Here is a 14,498-nt window from a genome sequence, read left to right as displayed (position 1 = left end):
GTATATACGGGGGAATTGAAAGAGTTTGCATTGTCGCGCCACTTGCGGGTTGCGATTATGGTGATGGAACCGCCGCTGCACAGTCTATTACACCTGGAGCTGATGGTGGTAGCAGCTGGGATGGTAGGCCCTCCACAAGTAGGGCTGGGCCCCAGGGAATGAATGGATGAATGGAGGGGTCCGTCATAGAAAGAAGAAAGACCACACGATGGGGATGCTGGGCAACTTCAGTTTACTCACTGTAAGGTGGAGCTGTGGCCCTGAGGACGGCTGGTTCAGACCCCTGGTCCCTTTTGTCCCAGGCCGGTGTGGTGACCTGGTAGTCTCTTTCCCCAGCACCTCTCTCGTGTTGGTTGGACCACAAAGCCTGGAGCGTTTGTGGGTCCCTTACTGTCTTTTGGCAGTCTTTAATCTGTACGGCGAGCAGTGTGAACCCTGTAGGGTTGGTGTTCTGTTCTGGTCCCTGGCTCAATCTTTACTGCTGGTGCCCCCGGATTCTTGGGTCAGTGAGGTCTGTTAAGGGCCCCCCACTGTGCAGGTATTTGTCAGGTTGCCTGAAACTGTCACCTAACCTAGGGCCCTGTGCCTCGTCGGTGCTCTGGTTCCAGAGGTACCTAGCTGTACCATTCCTAGCAACCACTCTCCTTGCCACCTGGGTCACCCGTCTGAAGACACGTCCATCCCCTTCAACTGTCACTACCGGACTCCTCTGTCTGTCAGTCTGGGTCTGTTTGTCCCCTCCCACCAGGCTGTCGACTAGTGGGCTGGACTGGCTCCGCCTCTGGGTGGCCATCCATTGGGTCCTGGACTAGTCAGTCATCCCTAATGGGGAGTGGGAAAATTTGGATGTTATGTGTGTTGTTGGTTCTGGCACTGGGCTTCCAGGTCCCTGGGGGTAGGCCCTGAATCTGAGTCAGGATGCAGTACCTAGTAGTGCTCTGAGGGGTTCAGGGGTGCTACATTAGTATGGGTTGACAAAAGTGTATGGAGAGGGAAAGTGTGGGGAGAAATGTGTGAGAAGATGTATGAGGGGAGAAAATTGTGAAAGGACAGCATGGTGGGGAGAGCAATGTTAAAGCAGTGTATGAGGAGGAAAAAGTGTGAGGAGACAGTATGGGGAGAGAAATGTGAGTGGCAGTATGGGGGGAGAAAAGTGTATATATAATATAATGTTTGATGCACTAATGCTGAGTTAAACTCCAAGCATAAATTACTATATAAGGTAACCAGTGCAGATAAATAAATACAGATGTATAGTACATAAAGTAAAGAAAGCAAAGAAACTGCAAACTAGTACAAGGAAATTAGTATGAATAGAATTAATCAAGTAACCAAAAGACATTTACTAATGTTTAGAGGACAAAAACAAAAAAACAAGTAAAAGCTAAGTGAGTATAGGGTAAATTTGTAAGTACAAACCCATGTACCAAGGATTTGTAGCCCAACGCACTTTTCACCGAATGCTTTGATGAGGGAAAGTCAAATAGTGATACGATTTTATTACCGTCATGCTGTTTCTGTATACTTAGTGATACAGGATAGTGAACTTACCCAGGCAAATTGGTACTTCTCCCCAAACACTGTTCAAACACCTCACAATTTTCTCTCCTTTAACAACATGGTAGCTTGGGCACTGATATTCCACAAATTCACCGGGTTCATAGCTAAATTTTCTAATTTCAATGCTGTCGCCAAATTGTATGGTGGGTGGTGGACCACATCGATTCCCGATTTCTGCAAAATAATGACAGTTAAACAAATTATTTTAGTTTTACATTTCTTTTCTATTCCATTTCATTTCTCCTGCATGTTCCCCTCTTTTTAGTCACTGATGAAGGATTTCTCCCAATGTACTGTAATATGAAGACAGTTCTCAATAAGATATTGGGGGATCGGGAGAGTCCTGCCACGACTACTTTTGCTATGAGGCGCAATAAGCATCTTGCTTCATGGGGTGGTCAGATGAGTTAATTCGATAAAACAGGTTTGCTCTGAAGACATTACATATCAAACAAAACACAGACATAGACTGAATTGAAAGAATACCCGGGGCTGCTGATAAGTCTTTGGCTTTATCCAGAAAGAAACAAGATAGGATGATGAAACTTTACATTTATTACACATACTCTCCACTGATGTTAACACACTTCTTACATCAGTATCCCAAGTTCTGTAAGCCTAGCAAAAAGAAGGATTCTCGTTGTGCCTCAAACCAGGCATCCGTAGCAGCCATGGCATCAGAAATGGTGTGAAATTTGGTACTCTTGAGGTGTTTCTTCAGGTTTAGAAATAGATGATAGTAAGAGGGAACTAGTTCTGGTGAATAAGGTGGGCGGTCAACCAGTTGGGAGCCCAGCTCTGCCAGTTTTGCTCTGATCGCTTGTGCAGTGTGAGCGGAGGCTTTGCCTTGCAGGAACAAGATTCCTTTTGACAGCGTGCCATGCCTTTTGGCCTTCAGAGCTGCCTTCAATTGGTCCAAAAGTTCAATGTAATACCTTATCCCAGAACACAGATGCCATCATCTTAGTGGCTGATTTTTGCACCCTGAACTTCTTTGGATGAGGAGAACCACTGTGCCTCCACTCTTTTGACTGCTCCTTGTTTTCAGGGTCATACAAATAAATCCAGGTCTCATCCATTGTGACCAGTTGATCCAGGAAATTCTTATTAGTCCGGAAACGCTGACAAATGGATCGGGAAGTTTTCACTCGCATGCTTCTCTGATCTGTTGTCAAACATTTGGGGACCCACTTTGCAGATAGCTTCCTCATGTCGAAATGTTCATGCATAATGACACAAACACGTTCACGGGAAATCCCCATGATGTCTGCTGTTGCTTTAGCCGTAATTCACCGATTGTTCAGTATGAGGTTGTTCACAGCATCAACGATCTCCGGAACAACAATCACTCTCAGTCGTCCAGGACGTTCCTCATCATTGGTGCTGAAGTGGCCCATTTTAAATTTGGCAACCTAGTTCTGAACTGAGGAATATGAACATTGATCTGCCAATGTCTGCGACATATCCCCATGAATATCCTTCGCAGACTTTCCTTGCAGAAACAAGAATTTTATCACTTCTCTGCTCTTAGTTGCTGTGAATATTGTACAAAGGCCACTTTACACACAGAGATAAATATTTGGCAGATCTGTGGTTGCAGTGAAATCATGGACATATTGTTCCATTTGTACACAGCCACAAACCTGGCACTGATTGTCCACAATTTCACTGCAACCACAGATCTGCCAAAGATTTATCTGTGTGTGTGACAGGGCCTTTAGACTCCGCCATTTTCTTTTCCCGTGTGCATAGAACACTGTTGCCATAAGCAACAAACACAACATTTTGAAAACATCTATTAGACACATAAGTTTTTCATGTGATGTAGCATTCGTTACCATAGAAACAAAAAAAGATTACAAAGCCAAAGACTTATCAGCAGCCCCTCGTTCTCAATGTTAATGTCTGAATCTAAAGCTACTGAATCTGTTAGTACTATATGTGAATGAATGGTTCATAAAATCGTCACACATACAAGTGCATCTCAATAAATTACAATATCCTCAAAAAGTTAATTTATATCAGTAATTCAAAACAAAAAGTGAAACACATACAGTACAGACAAAAAGTTTGGACACACCTTCTCCTCTCTAGAACAACTGTTAAGAGGAGACTTTTGCAGCAGGCCTTCATGGTAAAATAGCTGCCAGGAAACCACTGCTAAGGACAGGCAACAAGCAGAAGAGACTTGTTTGGGCTAAAGAACACAAGGAATGGATATTAGACCAGTGGGAATCGGTGCTTTGGTCTGATGAGTCCAAATTTGAGATCTTTGGATCCAACCACCATGTCTTTGTAGAAAAGGTGAACGGATGGACTCTGCATGGCTGGTTCCCACCGTGAAGCATGGAGGAGGAAGTGTGATGGTGTGGGGGTGCTTTGCTGGTGACACTGTTGGGGATTTATTCAAAATTGAAGGCACATTGAACCAGCATGGCTACCACAGCATCTTGCAGCGGCATGCTATTCCATCCGGTTTGCGTTTAGTTGGACCATCATTTATTTTTCAATAGCATAATGACCCCAAACACACCTCCAGGCTGTGTAAGGGCTATTTGACCAAGAAGGAGAGTGATGGGGTGCTACACCAGATGACCTGGTCTCCACAGTCACCAGACCTGAACCCAATCGAGATGGTTTGGGGTGAGCTAGACTGCAGAGTGAAGGCAAAAGGGCCAACAAGTGCCAAGCATCTCTGGGAACTCCTTCAAGACTATTGGAAAACCATTTCCGGTGACTACCTCTTGAAGCTCATCAAGAAAATGCCAATAGTGTGCAAAGAAGTAATGGAAAGCAAAAGGTGGCTACTTTGAAGAACCTAGAATATAAGTATTTCATTCCACATGTTTTAATTCATAGTTTTGATGCCTTCAATATGAATCTACAATTTTCAGAGTCTTGAAAATAAAGAAAACTCTTTGAATGAGAAGGTGTGTCCAAACTTTTGGTCTGTACTGTATATTATATAGAATCATTAAACACAGAGTGATCTATTCCTATATATTATATGGAGTCATCACACACAGAGGGATCTATTTCAAGAGTTTATTTCTGAAGGCACGGCAAAGCTGTGGAAAGATAAGGCGCAATAGGGTCTTACCCGGTAGACAAAGGGTGGCGAATGTCAGGAGAAACACTCACCTGGTAGGGTTGTGACAGTCACAACTCCTTTAAAAGCATGTAGATAACGTGGACGGCAGCGGACCCGCAGCAGGAGTGGTTTAAATTAGCAGAGGAAATGCAGGATTAAAATACCGCGCCAAACCACAGGAGTCCAGGTGGAGATAGTAAAACTCTTTTCTTTATTTTCACAGGTCTTTACACAGGTCTACGCGTTTCAAGGACATATCCGTCCTCTTCCTCAGGACAAATGTGCAGAGAATACTATAGCGGAAAAGAGGCTGAAGGCTCCTATATGTATGTTGAGAAAAACGCCACGTAATCACTAATGACGTCATCGTTCTCCTCGTGGCTGATAAGGATGTGAGGAGGTGAATAAAGTTCTGGATGTTGAAGACAGAAAAAAAAGGGGGAAGAAAAGAAAAAAGGAAAAAAAAGAAAAAAAGAAAAAAAAAGAAAAAAGAAAAAAAGGGAAAGAAAGAAAAAAAGAGAAGAGGGAACCGAAAAAGGAAAAAAAAGGGGAGAAAATATATATATAGAAAAGAAAGGAGGAAAGAAAGGAAAGAAAAGAAAAAGATGGGAAAAAAGAAAAAGAAGAAAAAAGAGAATGGTGAAAAAAGAGAGAGAGAAATGGTGAAAAAATGCTGTGAAGCAAAAAGATGAAAAATAAACCGGGAAATATATAGAAAAAAATGAAAATGTGATGACTGGTGGGGACAAAAATTAATGATGATAATAATAGAGAATGAAATAAATAAAAAGGAAAATGTTGGAAATGAACAATAAACTTTAAAAATGAAATGGTGGAACAAGAAAAAGAAAAATATCCATCAAAAATATATATATGAGGCATTTGAATGCATTTGTTATTAAGAGAAGAAAAAAAATTTTTTGTGACATTTATGCGAAAAAGGTGAAAAACCTGACCTTAATAAAATTGGGCATAGAAAAATTAGAATAATGGTGTTTATTTACATTCGCGTGTATAATTAACTGTGTAAAAAATTAGGATGAGAAGTGTAAAAAAAGGATGTGCTGAAAACTTCAGGTGAAGTACTGACAGTTGTTTGATAGCAGCTCAGTGGCGCATATATTCAGCTAGTGGCAAATGATATGGAGCAGGAGCGGTGTCAGCCCGCAAAGAAAGGTTAAATAAGGTTGACAGCGTGGGAAAAAGTTATGTGCGCCTGCGCCAAGGGTGATCTGAGGTGAATGAACATGTGGAACAGAAAATAAGGGAAAAAAAGAAGAATGCCGGGCACCTGCACTGAAAGGCAACTAAAAATGGATATCGTGAGAAAAAAGTTGAGTTTTAGTGTTGTGATAAAGATCTGGAGATGCGCAGATCACAGCCGTATTATCGGCTGGAGATTGTGACAGTGATTAAATATAGAAAGACACGTGAAGTAAGTGAAAAAGGGGAGATGGGGAAAAAATTTTATTCAAGCATATGAAGTGCAGTGGAAAGAGGGTCACATATATAAAAAAAGGGGGGGGGGAGGAAATGGAGAGGAATGTGGGCTGAAGACAAACCTCTATATCTTAGTAAAGGACATGTGTTAGATATTAGATCATTCAGTGAAATCCCTGCAACAACGCATGGGAAAAAGAAAATCTTTACAAGTAGCCAAAGAAGTCACCAGAGGGAAGGGGACTAGGAAGACCTGGCAAAATATACCATGATACATAATTAATTAAAAAAGGGGGAAAAAATTTTTTCCCCGGATCTCCGTGTCCCTCATAACCCTCTCCTTTCATCACTCTTTTTAATCGTTCCTCTTTTATCATTCCTGTTTTAAAATAAAATTATTTTTATCCTTTTATTCCCCCCCCCCCTCCCCTTTTTTAATTAATTATGTATCATGGTATATTTTGCCAGGTCTTCCTAGTCCCCTTCCCTCTGGTGACTTCTTTGGCTACTTGTAAAGATTTTCTTTTTCCCATGCGTTGTTGCAGGGATTTCACTGAATGATCTAATATCTAACACATGTCCTTTACTAAGATATAGAGGTTTGTCTTCAGCCCACATTCCTCTCCATTTCCTCCCCCCCCCCCCTTTTTTTATATATGTGACCCTCTTTCCACTGCACTTCATATGCTTGAATAAAATTTTTTCCCCATCTCCCCTTTTTCACTTACTTCACGTGTCTTTCTATATTTAATCACTGTCACAATCTCCAGCCGATAATACGGCTGTGATCTGCGCATCTCCAGATCTTTATCACAACACTAAAACTCAACTTTTTTCTCACGATATCCATTTTTAGTTGCCTTTCAGTGCAGGTGCCCGGCATTCTTCTTTTTTTCCCTTATTTTCTGTTCCACATGTTCATTCACCTCAGATCACCCTTGGCGCAGGCGCACATAACTTTTTCCCACGCTGTCAACCTTATTTAACCTTTCTTTGCGGGCTGACACCGCTCCTGCTCCATATCATTTGCCACTAGCTGAATATATGCGCCACTGAGCTGCTATCAAACAACTGTCAGTACTTCACCTGAAGTTTTCAGCACATCCTTTTTTTACACTTCTCATCCTAATTTTTTACACAGTTAATTATACACGCGAATGTAAATAAACACCATTATTCTAATTTTTCTATGCCCAATTTTATTAAGGTCAGGTTTTTCACCTTTTTCGCATAAATGTCACAAAAAAATTTTTTTCTTCTCTTAATAACAAATGCATTCAAATGCCTCATATATATTTTTGATGGATATTTTTCTTTTTCTTGTTCCACCATTTCATTTTTAAAGTTTATTGTTCATTTCCAACATTTTCCTTTTTATTTATTTCATTCTCTATTATTATCATCATTAATTTTTGTCCCCACCAGTCATCACATTTTCATTTTTTTCTATATATTTCCCGGTTTATTTTTCATCTTTTTGCTTCACAGCATTTTTTCACCATTTCTCTCTCTCTTTTTTCACCATTCTCTTTTTTCTTCTTTTTCTTTTTTCCCATCTTTTTCTTTTCTTTCCTTTCTTTCCTCCTTTCTTTTCTATATATATATTTTCTCCCCTTTTTTTTCCTTTTTCGGTTCCCTCTTCTCTTTTTTTCTTTCTTTCCCTTTTTTTCTTTTTTCTTTTTTTTTTCTTTTTTTCTTTTTTTTCCTTTTTTCTTTTCTTCCCCCTTTTTTTTCTGTCTTCAACATCCAGAACTTTATTCACCTCCTCACATCCTTATCAGCCACGAGGAGAACGATGACGTCATTAGTGATTACGTGGCGTTTTTCTCAACATACATATAGGAGCCTTCAGCCTCTTTTCCGCTATAGTATTCTCTGCACATTTGTCCTGAGGAAGAGGACGGATATGTCCTTGAAACGCGTAGACCTGTGTAAAGACCTGTGAAAATAAAGAAAAGAGTTTTACTATCTCCACCTGGACTCCTGTGGTTTGGCGCGGTATTTTAATCCTGCATTTCCTCTGCTAATTTAAACCAAGAGTTTATTTCTGTTAATGTTGATGATTATGGCTTACAGCCAATGAAAACTCAAATGTCATTATCTCAGAAAATTAGAATATTATATAAGACCAACTGAAAAAATGATTTTAAACTCAGAAATGTTCGCGCCTACTGAAAAGTCTGTACAGTAAATACACTCAATACTTGGTCAGGGATCATTTTGCATGAGTTACTGCATCAATGTGGCGGGGCATGGAGGCGATCAGCCTGTGGCACTGCTGAGGTGTTATGGAAACCCACGTTGCTTTGATAGCAGCCTTCAGCTGATCTACATTGTTAGGTCTGGTGTCTCTCATCTTCTGCTTGACAATACCCCATAGATTCTCTAAGGGGTTTAGGTCAGGCGAGTTTGCTGGCCAATCAAGTACAGTGATACTGTAGTTAATAAACCAGGTATTTGTACTTTTGGCAGTGTGGACAGGTGCCAAGTCCTGCTGGAAAATGAAATTTCCATATCCAAAAGCTTGTTGGCAGAGGGTAGCATGAAGTGCTCTAAACTTTCCCGTTAGACTGGCTGAGCTGACTTTAGTCTTGATATCACACAGTGGACCTACACCAGCAAATGACATGGGTCCCCAAACCATCACTGATTGTGAAGACAGACTTTCCACCAGACCTCAAGCAGCTTGGATTGTGGCCTCTCTACTCTTCCTCCAGACTCTGGGACCTTGATTTCCAAATGAAATGCAAAATTTACTTTAATCTGAAAACAACACAGACCACTGAAAAACAGTCCAGTTCTTTTTCCTCTTTGCCCAGGTAAGACACTTCTGGCATTATCTATTGGTCATGAGTAGAGATGAGCGATGTTCGAGTCGAACGGTTCGCCAATTTCATGTTCGAGTGATTTTGGGGGTGGTCGAGTTGTTCGACGAACTCAAACAATTAGCTAAAAGTTCAGCAGTTCAAGTTACGTTCAAGAACGGTTCGATCACCAAAAGCGTGGCTTTTCACAGTAAGTATGTGCGCACGTTGCGTATCTGCATGCGTCCTGCGTCCCCAGCACAATCCCTTTCTCTTTCCTACTCACCGATCATGGGCACCTCTCTGCATGGCTGTCAGAAATCTCCGGTGGCATTTCCTCTTTTGAAAATGGCTACCGCTTTATTATTCAATCAGTTATTCCGTGCTTTCCCCGCCCACCGGCACCCATGATTGGTTGCAGTCAGACACGCCCCCACGATGAGTGACAGCTGTCTCACTGCAACCAATCACAGCCGCAGGTGGGCGGGTCTATATCATGCTGTAAAATAAATAAATAAATAATAATAATAAAAAAATTAAATGCGGTTCCCCCCATATTTGATACCAGCCAGGATAAAGCCACACGGCTGGAGGCTGGTATTGACAGGATGGAGAGCGCCACATTATGGGGAGCCCACTACCCTAACAATATCACCCAGCAGCCGCCCGGAATTGCCGCATCCATTAGATGCAGCAGTCCCGGGACTCTACCCAGCTCATCCCGAATTGCCCTGGTGCGGTGGCAATCGGGGTAATAAGGAGTTAATCATGGCAGGCATCTCCCCGAGATACCTTCCATGATTAAACTGTAAGATAAAAATAAACAAACCCACACAACGAAAAATCCTTTATTTGGAATAAAAGACAAAAAAACACCTCATTTACCTCTTTATTAATCCCCAAACAGCAATCCAGGTCCGAAGTAATCCACACGACACTGTCAGCTCTGCTACATGAAGATGACAGGGAGCGCTCTGTGTCCTCTCCACGTAGCACCTGAAGTGAGCCGCGCTGTCACCAGAGACTTCAGTCTGCAATGCAGACGTCAAGATTACCAAATCTGCCTATGTTTCTCATTGGAGACAGTGAGTGGCTCAATGGTTAGAGCTCTTGCCTAAGAAGCATTAGTTCATGAGTTCAAGTCCCAGCTGCCCCAGTAAAGAATTTAATTTATTTTTAATTTTGAATTATAATTATTATTGATTTATAATTATAATTTAATTATGCACTGAGGGGAGGAACCGGACATCAGCTGTGAGCCGCGGGACACACCTCTAAGATCGGAGCAGTTCACGGAATGAGGCTGCATTGCTCTCAACTCTCTCTCTTCTCTCTTTCTCTCTCTCTCTCTCTATCTCCCACTCTCTCGTTCTCTCTCTCTCTCTTGCTTTCTCTCTTTGTCTCTCTCGCTTCCTCTCTCTTTCTCTCTCCCTCTTTCTCTCTCTCTTTTTCTCTCTTTTTTTCTCTCTCTCTTTCTCCTCTCTCTCTTTTTCTCTCTTTCACTCTCTCTCTCTTTATCTCAGTATTCTTTTTCCCCCTCTCTCTCCTCTCTCCTCTCTCTCTTATCTCTCTCTCTCCTCTCTCTCTTTTTCTCTCTTTCTCTCTTTCTCTCTCTCTCTCTTTTTCTCTCTCTCTCTCTCTCCCTCTCTCTTTTTCTCTCTCTCTCTCTTTCTCTCTCTCTCTTTTTCTCTCTCTCTCTCTTTTTCTCAGTCTCTCTTTCTCTTTTTCCCTCTCTCTCTCCTTTCTCTCTTCTCTCTCTTTTCTCTCTCTTCTCTCCTCTCTCCTTTCTCTCTCCTCTCTCATCTTCTCTTTTCTCTCTCTTCTTTCTCTCTTTTCTCTATCTTCTCTCCCTCTCTTCTTTCTCTCTCTCACTCTCAGACCTGGCGATGATCAGCTGATACGGTCACCTGATGCAATCAGCTGACGCTATAGGTCTAGCGCTGAAGCCGGCTTTTTACCGCCTGGCCGACTAAACTTCCAGCTGATGCTGTCGGACAGGAGTCTGCACAGAAGTGTGTAGTTTTTTGGGGTTTTTTTTGCACTGATACATCAGCTGATTGTATAAAAGCCGTTTACACAATCAGCTGCTGTGTCATGTGATTCAGGCCCTTGAACCTGACACATCATCTGATCGCTTTGCCTTCCAGCAAACCGATCAGATGATATTGGATCCGGATTGGATGGCGTGGGACCCTTGACCCAGGATTACTGCGGAGGGGAATTCTTTATTTCAATAAAGATGGAGTCACTAATTGTGTTGTGTTTTATTTCTAATAAAGATATTTTGTTGTGTGTTGTGTTTTTTTTTTATCTGTACTAGAAATTCATGGTGGCCATGTCTAATATTGGCGTGACACCATGAATTTCGGCTTTAGGGCCAGTTGATAATATAAAGCTAGCCCTAACCCCATTATTACCCAGCGAGCCACCCATCACCAGGGCAGCTGGAAGAGTTGGATACAGCGCCAGAAGATGGCGCTTCTATGAAAGTGCCATTTCCTGCGGCGGCTGCAGACTGCAATTCGCAGCAGGGGTGCCAAGAAAGCTTGGTCACCCTGAGCTGCGGATTCCAATCACCAGCTGCCTAGTTGTACCTGGCTGGACACAAATTGGGTGAAGCCCACGTGTTTTGTTTTTTTTTTTAATTATTTCATGAAATTCATGAAATATTTTTTTAAAAAAAGGGCTGCCCTATATTTTTGGTTCCCAGCCGGGTACAAATAGGCAGCCGGGGGTTGGGGGCAGCCCGTAGCTGCCTGCTGTACCTGGCTAGTATACAAAAAGAAGGAGAAGCCCACATAATTTTTGGGAGGGGCAAAAAACTCCTGCATACAGTCCTGGATGGAGTATGCTGAGCCTTGTAGTTCTGCAGCTGCTGTCTGCTGTCTGTCTGTATGGAGGAGAGCAGACAGCAGCTGCAGAACTACAAGGCTCAGCATACTCCATCCAGGACTGTATGCAGGAGTTTTTTGCCCCCCCCAAAAAATGACGTGGGCTTCGCCATATTTTTGTGTGCTAGCCAGGTACAGCAGGCAGGTACGGCTGCCCCCAACCCCCAGCTGCCTATTTGTACCTGGCTGGGAACTAAAAAATAGGGAAGCCCTTTTTTTTAATTATTTCATGAATTTCATGAAATAATAAAAAAAGAAAATCGACATAGGCTTCGCCCCATTTTTGTGTCCAGCCAGGTCCAACTAGGCAGCTGGGGATTGGAATCCGGAGCACAGGTTGGCCTGAGCTTTCTGGGCCCCTCTGCAATTGCAGTCCGCAGCTGTCCCAGAAAATGGCGCTTTTATAGAAGCGCTATCATCTGGTGCTGTACCCAACTCTTCCAGCAGCGCTGAAGCCAGGTGGCTTGCTGGGTAATAATGGGTTAATACTAGCTTTGTTTTACTAGCTAGTATTAAGCCAGAGATTCTTAATGTCAGGCAAGTTTGACCCGGCCATTAAGAATCTCCAATACAGGGTTAAAAAAAAAACACCACACAGAGAAAAAATACTTTAATAGAAATAAATACACAGACACACTTAGAGACTCCATGTTTATTACTCCCTGTCAGCCCTCTACGATCCTGATCTTCTTTCTTCTTTCTCTTTTAACCCATGCAACTCTGCTACATCAGGCAGCACTGCATGGGAGAAAGAACGCTGCTGCTCCGAGCAGTCTAATCACTCAGTGAGTGAGCAGAGGATGCGGGCTGTAAGCGGTGACGTCACCGCTGCCACCGTTACTATAGCAACGGCAATCTCCGATCACGTGATTCCCGATGCCGCTATTTACCGGCTTTTGCAGCCAGTCTTTGCATGTGGGCTGACTCTGTAAAGAGCACCCACATGCAGGAACAGGGAAGCCAACCATGTGCCAGAGCATTTTGCCGGTACACGGAGATGCTGGAACGATCACCGCGTACCGGAGAGATGCACTGTCAGGACCTAGCATGACGTCTAGCCATGTGACCAGTCTGTAGCCAATGAGATAATAGACACGTGACTGCTCACATGCTATTTTGATGTCACAATAGGTCCTGTTATCAGTGCTGGTTACCGGGAGGACGCAGCGACTATCAGAAGACCGAGTGCAGGATGCGTCGCGGGGACCTGTATGTGTAATGGCAATGTTTATTAACTGTATGTGTACATGTATGATGTGTTTTTATGTGTTTGTGTTTGCCTGCTATTGTTTTCAATGGGGTTCGATTTGGTTCGTCGAACGTTCGATGAACTTGTCCTCCGTTTGACGAACCGAACTCGAACTCTAGGAGGGAGGCTCATCTCTAGTCATGAGTGGCTTAACACAAGGAATGCGACCGTTGTATCCCATGTCCTGGATACGTCTGTGTGTGGTGGCTCTTGAAGCACTGACTCTAGCAGCAGTCCACTCCTTGTGAATCTCCCCCCAAATTTTTCAATGACCTTTTCTTAACAATCCTATCAAGGCTGCAGTTATCCTGGTTGCTTGTGCACCTTTTTCTACCACTCATTTTCCTTCCACTGAACTTTCCGTTAATATGCTTGGATACAGCACTCGGTGAACAGGCCGCTTCTTTAGCAATCATTTTTTGTGGTTTACTCTCCTTGTGGCGTGTGTCAATGACTGCTTTCTGGACAGCTGTCAATTCAGCAGTCTTCTGCTTAGGAAGCCTTTGCAGGTGTTTTGTGGTAATTATACTAATTTTCTGAGATAACTTTTGGGTTTAAATTGGCTATAAGTCATAACCATCAACATTAACAGAAATAAACACTTGAAATAGATTCCTCTGTGTGTAATGACTCTATATAATATATGTGTTTTCCTTTTTGCATTGAATTACTGAAATAATTTAACTTTTTGAGGATTTTCTAATTTATTGAGATGCACTTTTACACCAACTTCTATAGCTCCTTTATTTTTTCCTTATTTGTATAATAATACATATTATTCCAAAATTGTTGTGCTGATTAAAAATAATTTATCTATCTTCTATCAACAATATAAAACAATAAATTGTCTGATATTCTTGATGTACAATGTGTCACAAAAAATAATCTCAGAATCATTGAAGTGTTCCAGAGTTATTACCACACAAGCTGATGCTGATCAGATTTAAAAAATTGGACCTTGTCATTAAACTCAAAATTGTCTCAGTCATTAAGAGGTTAAAATTAAACAATAAAAAGCAAAATTGAAATATACATAACTTAAAAAAAAAAGTATTTGTGAAATGGAGCAACTCAATCTCTCACTCCAGCTGCACATTGGCAATGCGATCACAGGGTGCAGAAAGTAGTTATGTCTACTGGAGCTCAAATAATGACCGGCACTCACAGGAGATCAGCATTTCTGCTGTTCAGGGGGATTCTGAAGCATAAAAACTTAAGAAAAAGGGGACTTAAAGTGACATAATAATTGGAGCCCAAATCATACTTCATGCATGTAAAAAAGTTTTATTTAACAACAAGATATACATAGGGGCCACAAGATAAGTATAAAATTCAATAAATATCAAAGGATCATAGAAATCAGTGAGGAGAAAGAAAAAGGCACAGAAATTCCCTTTCAAATAGGTAAAAGGAGGTGTTAATATTCCTATAGTGAATCTGAATGGGTTAAACCTATAAGGAAA

The 14,498-nt window shown here is 41.9% G+C and overlaps 1 protein-coding gene across 1 annotated transcript in view; it reads right to left on the bottom strand.

Moving 5' to 3' along the window:
- The window catches only part of LOC142250054 (complement factor H-related protein 1-like), a 513,811-nt gene that overhangs the window by 44,514 nt on the left and 454,799 nt on the right, over positions 1–14,498 (bottom strand). Inside the window, exon 8 of the mRNA XM_075322116.1 lies at positions 1,552–1,734. Within this exon, the coding sequence (XP_075178231.1) occupies positions 1,552–1,734 (183 nt within the window). The remainder of the gene's footprint in view (positions 1–1,551; positions 1,735–14,498) is intronic.

The sequence above is a fragment of the Anomaloglossus baeobatrachus genome, chromosome 8 (assembly GCF_048569485.1).
Source record: "Anomaloglossus baeobatrachus isolate aAnoBae1 chromosome 8, aAnoBae1.hap1, whole genome shotgun sequence".
NCBI classification, from domain to species: Eukaryota; Metazoa; Chordata; class Amphibia; order Anura; family Aromobatidae; genus Anomaloglossus; species Anomaloglossus baeobatrachus.
This window is presented reverse-complemented; position numbering and strand designations above follow the sequence as displayed.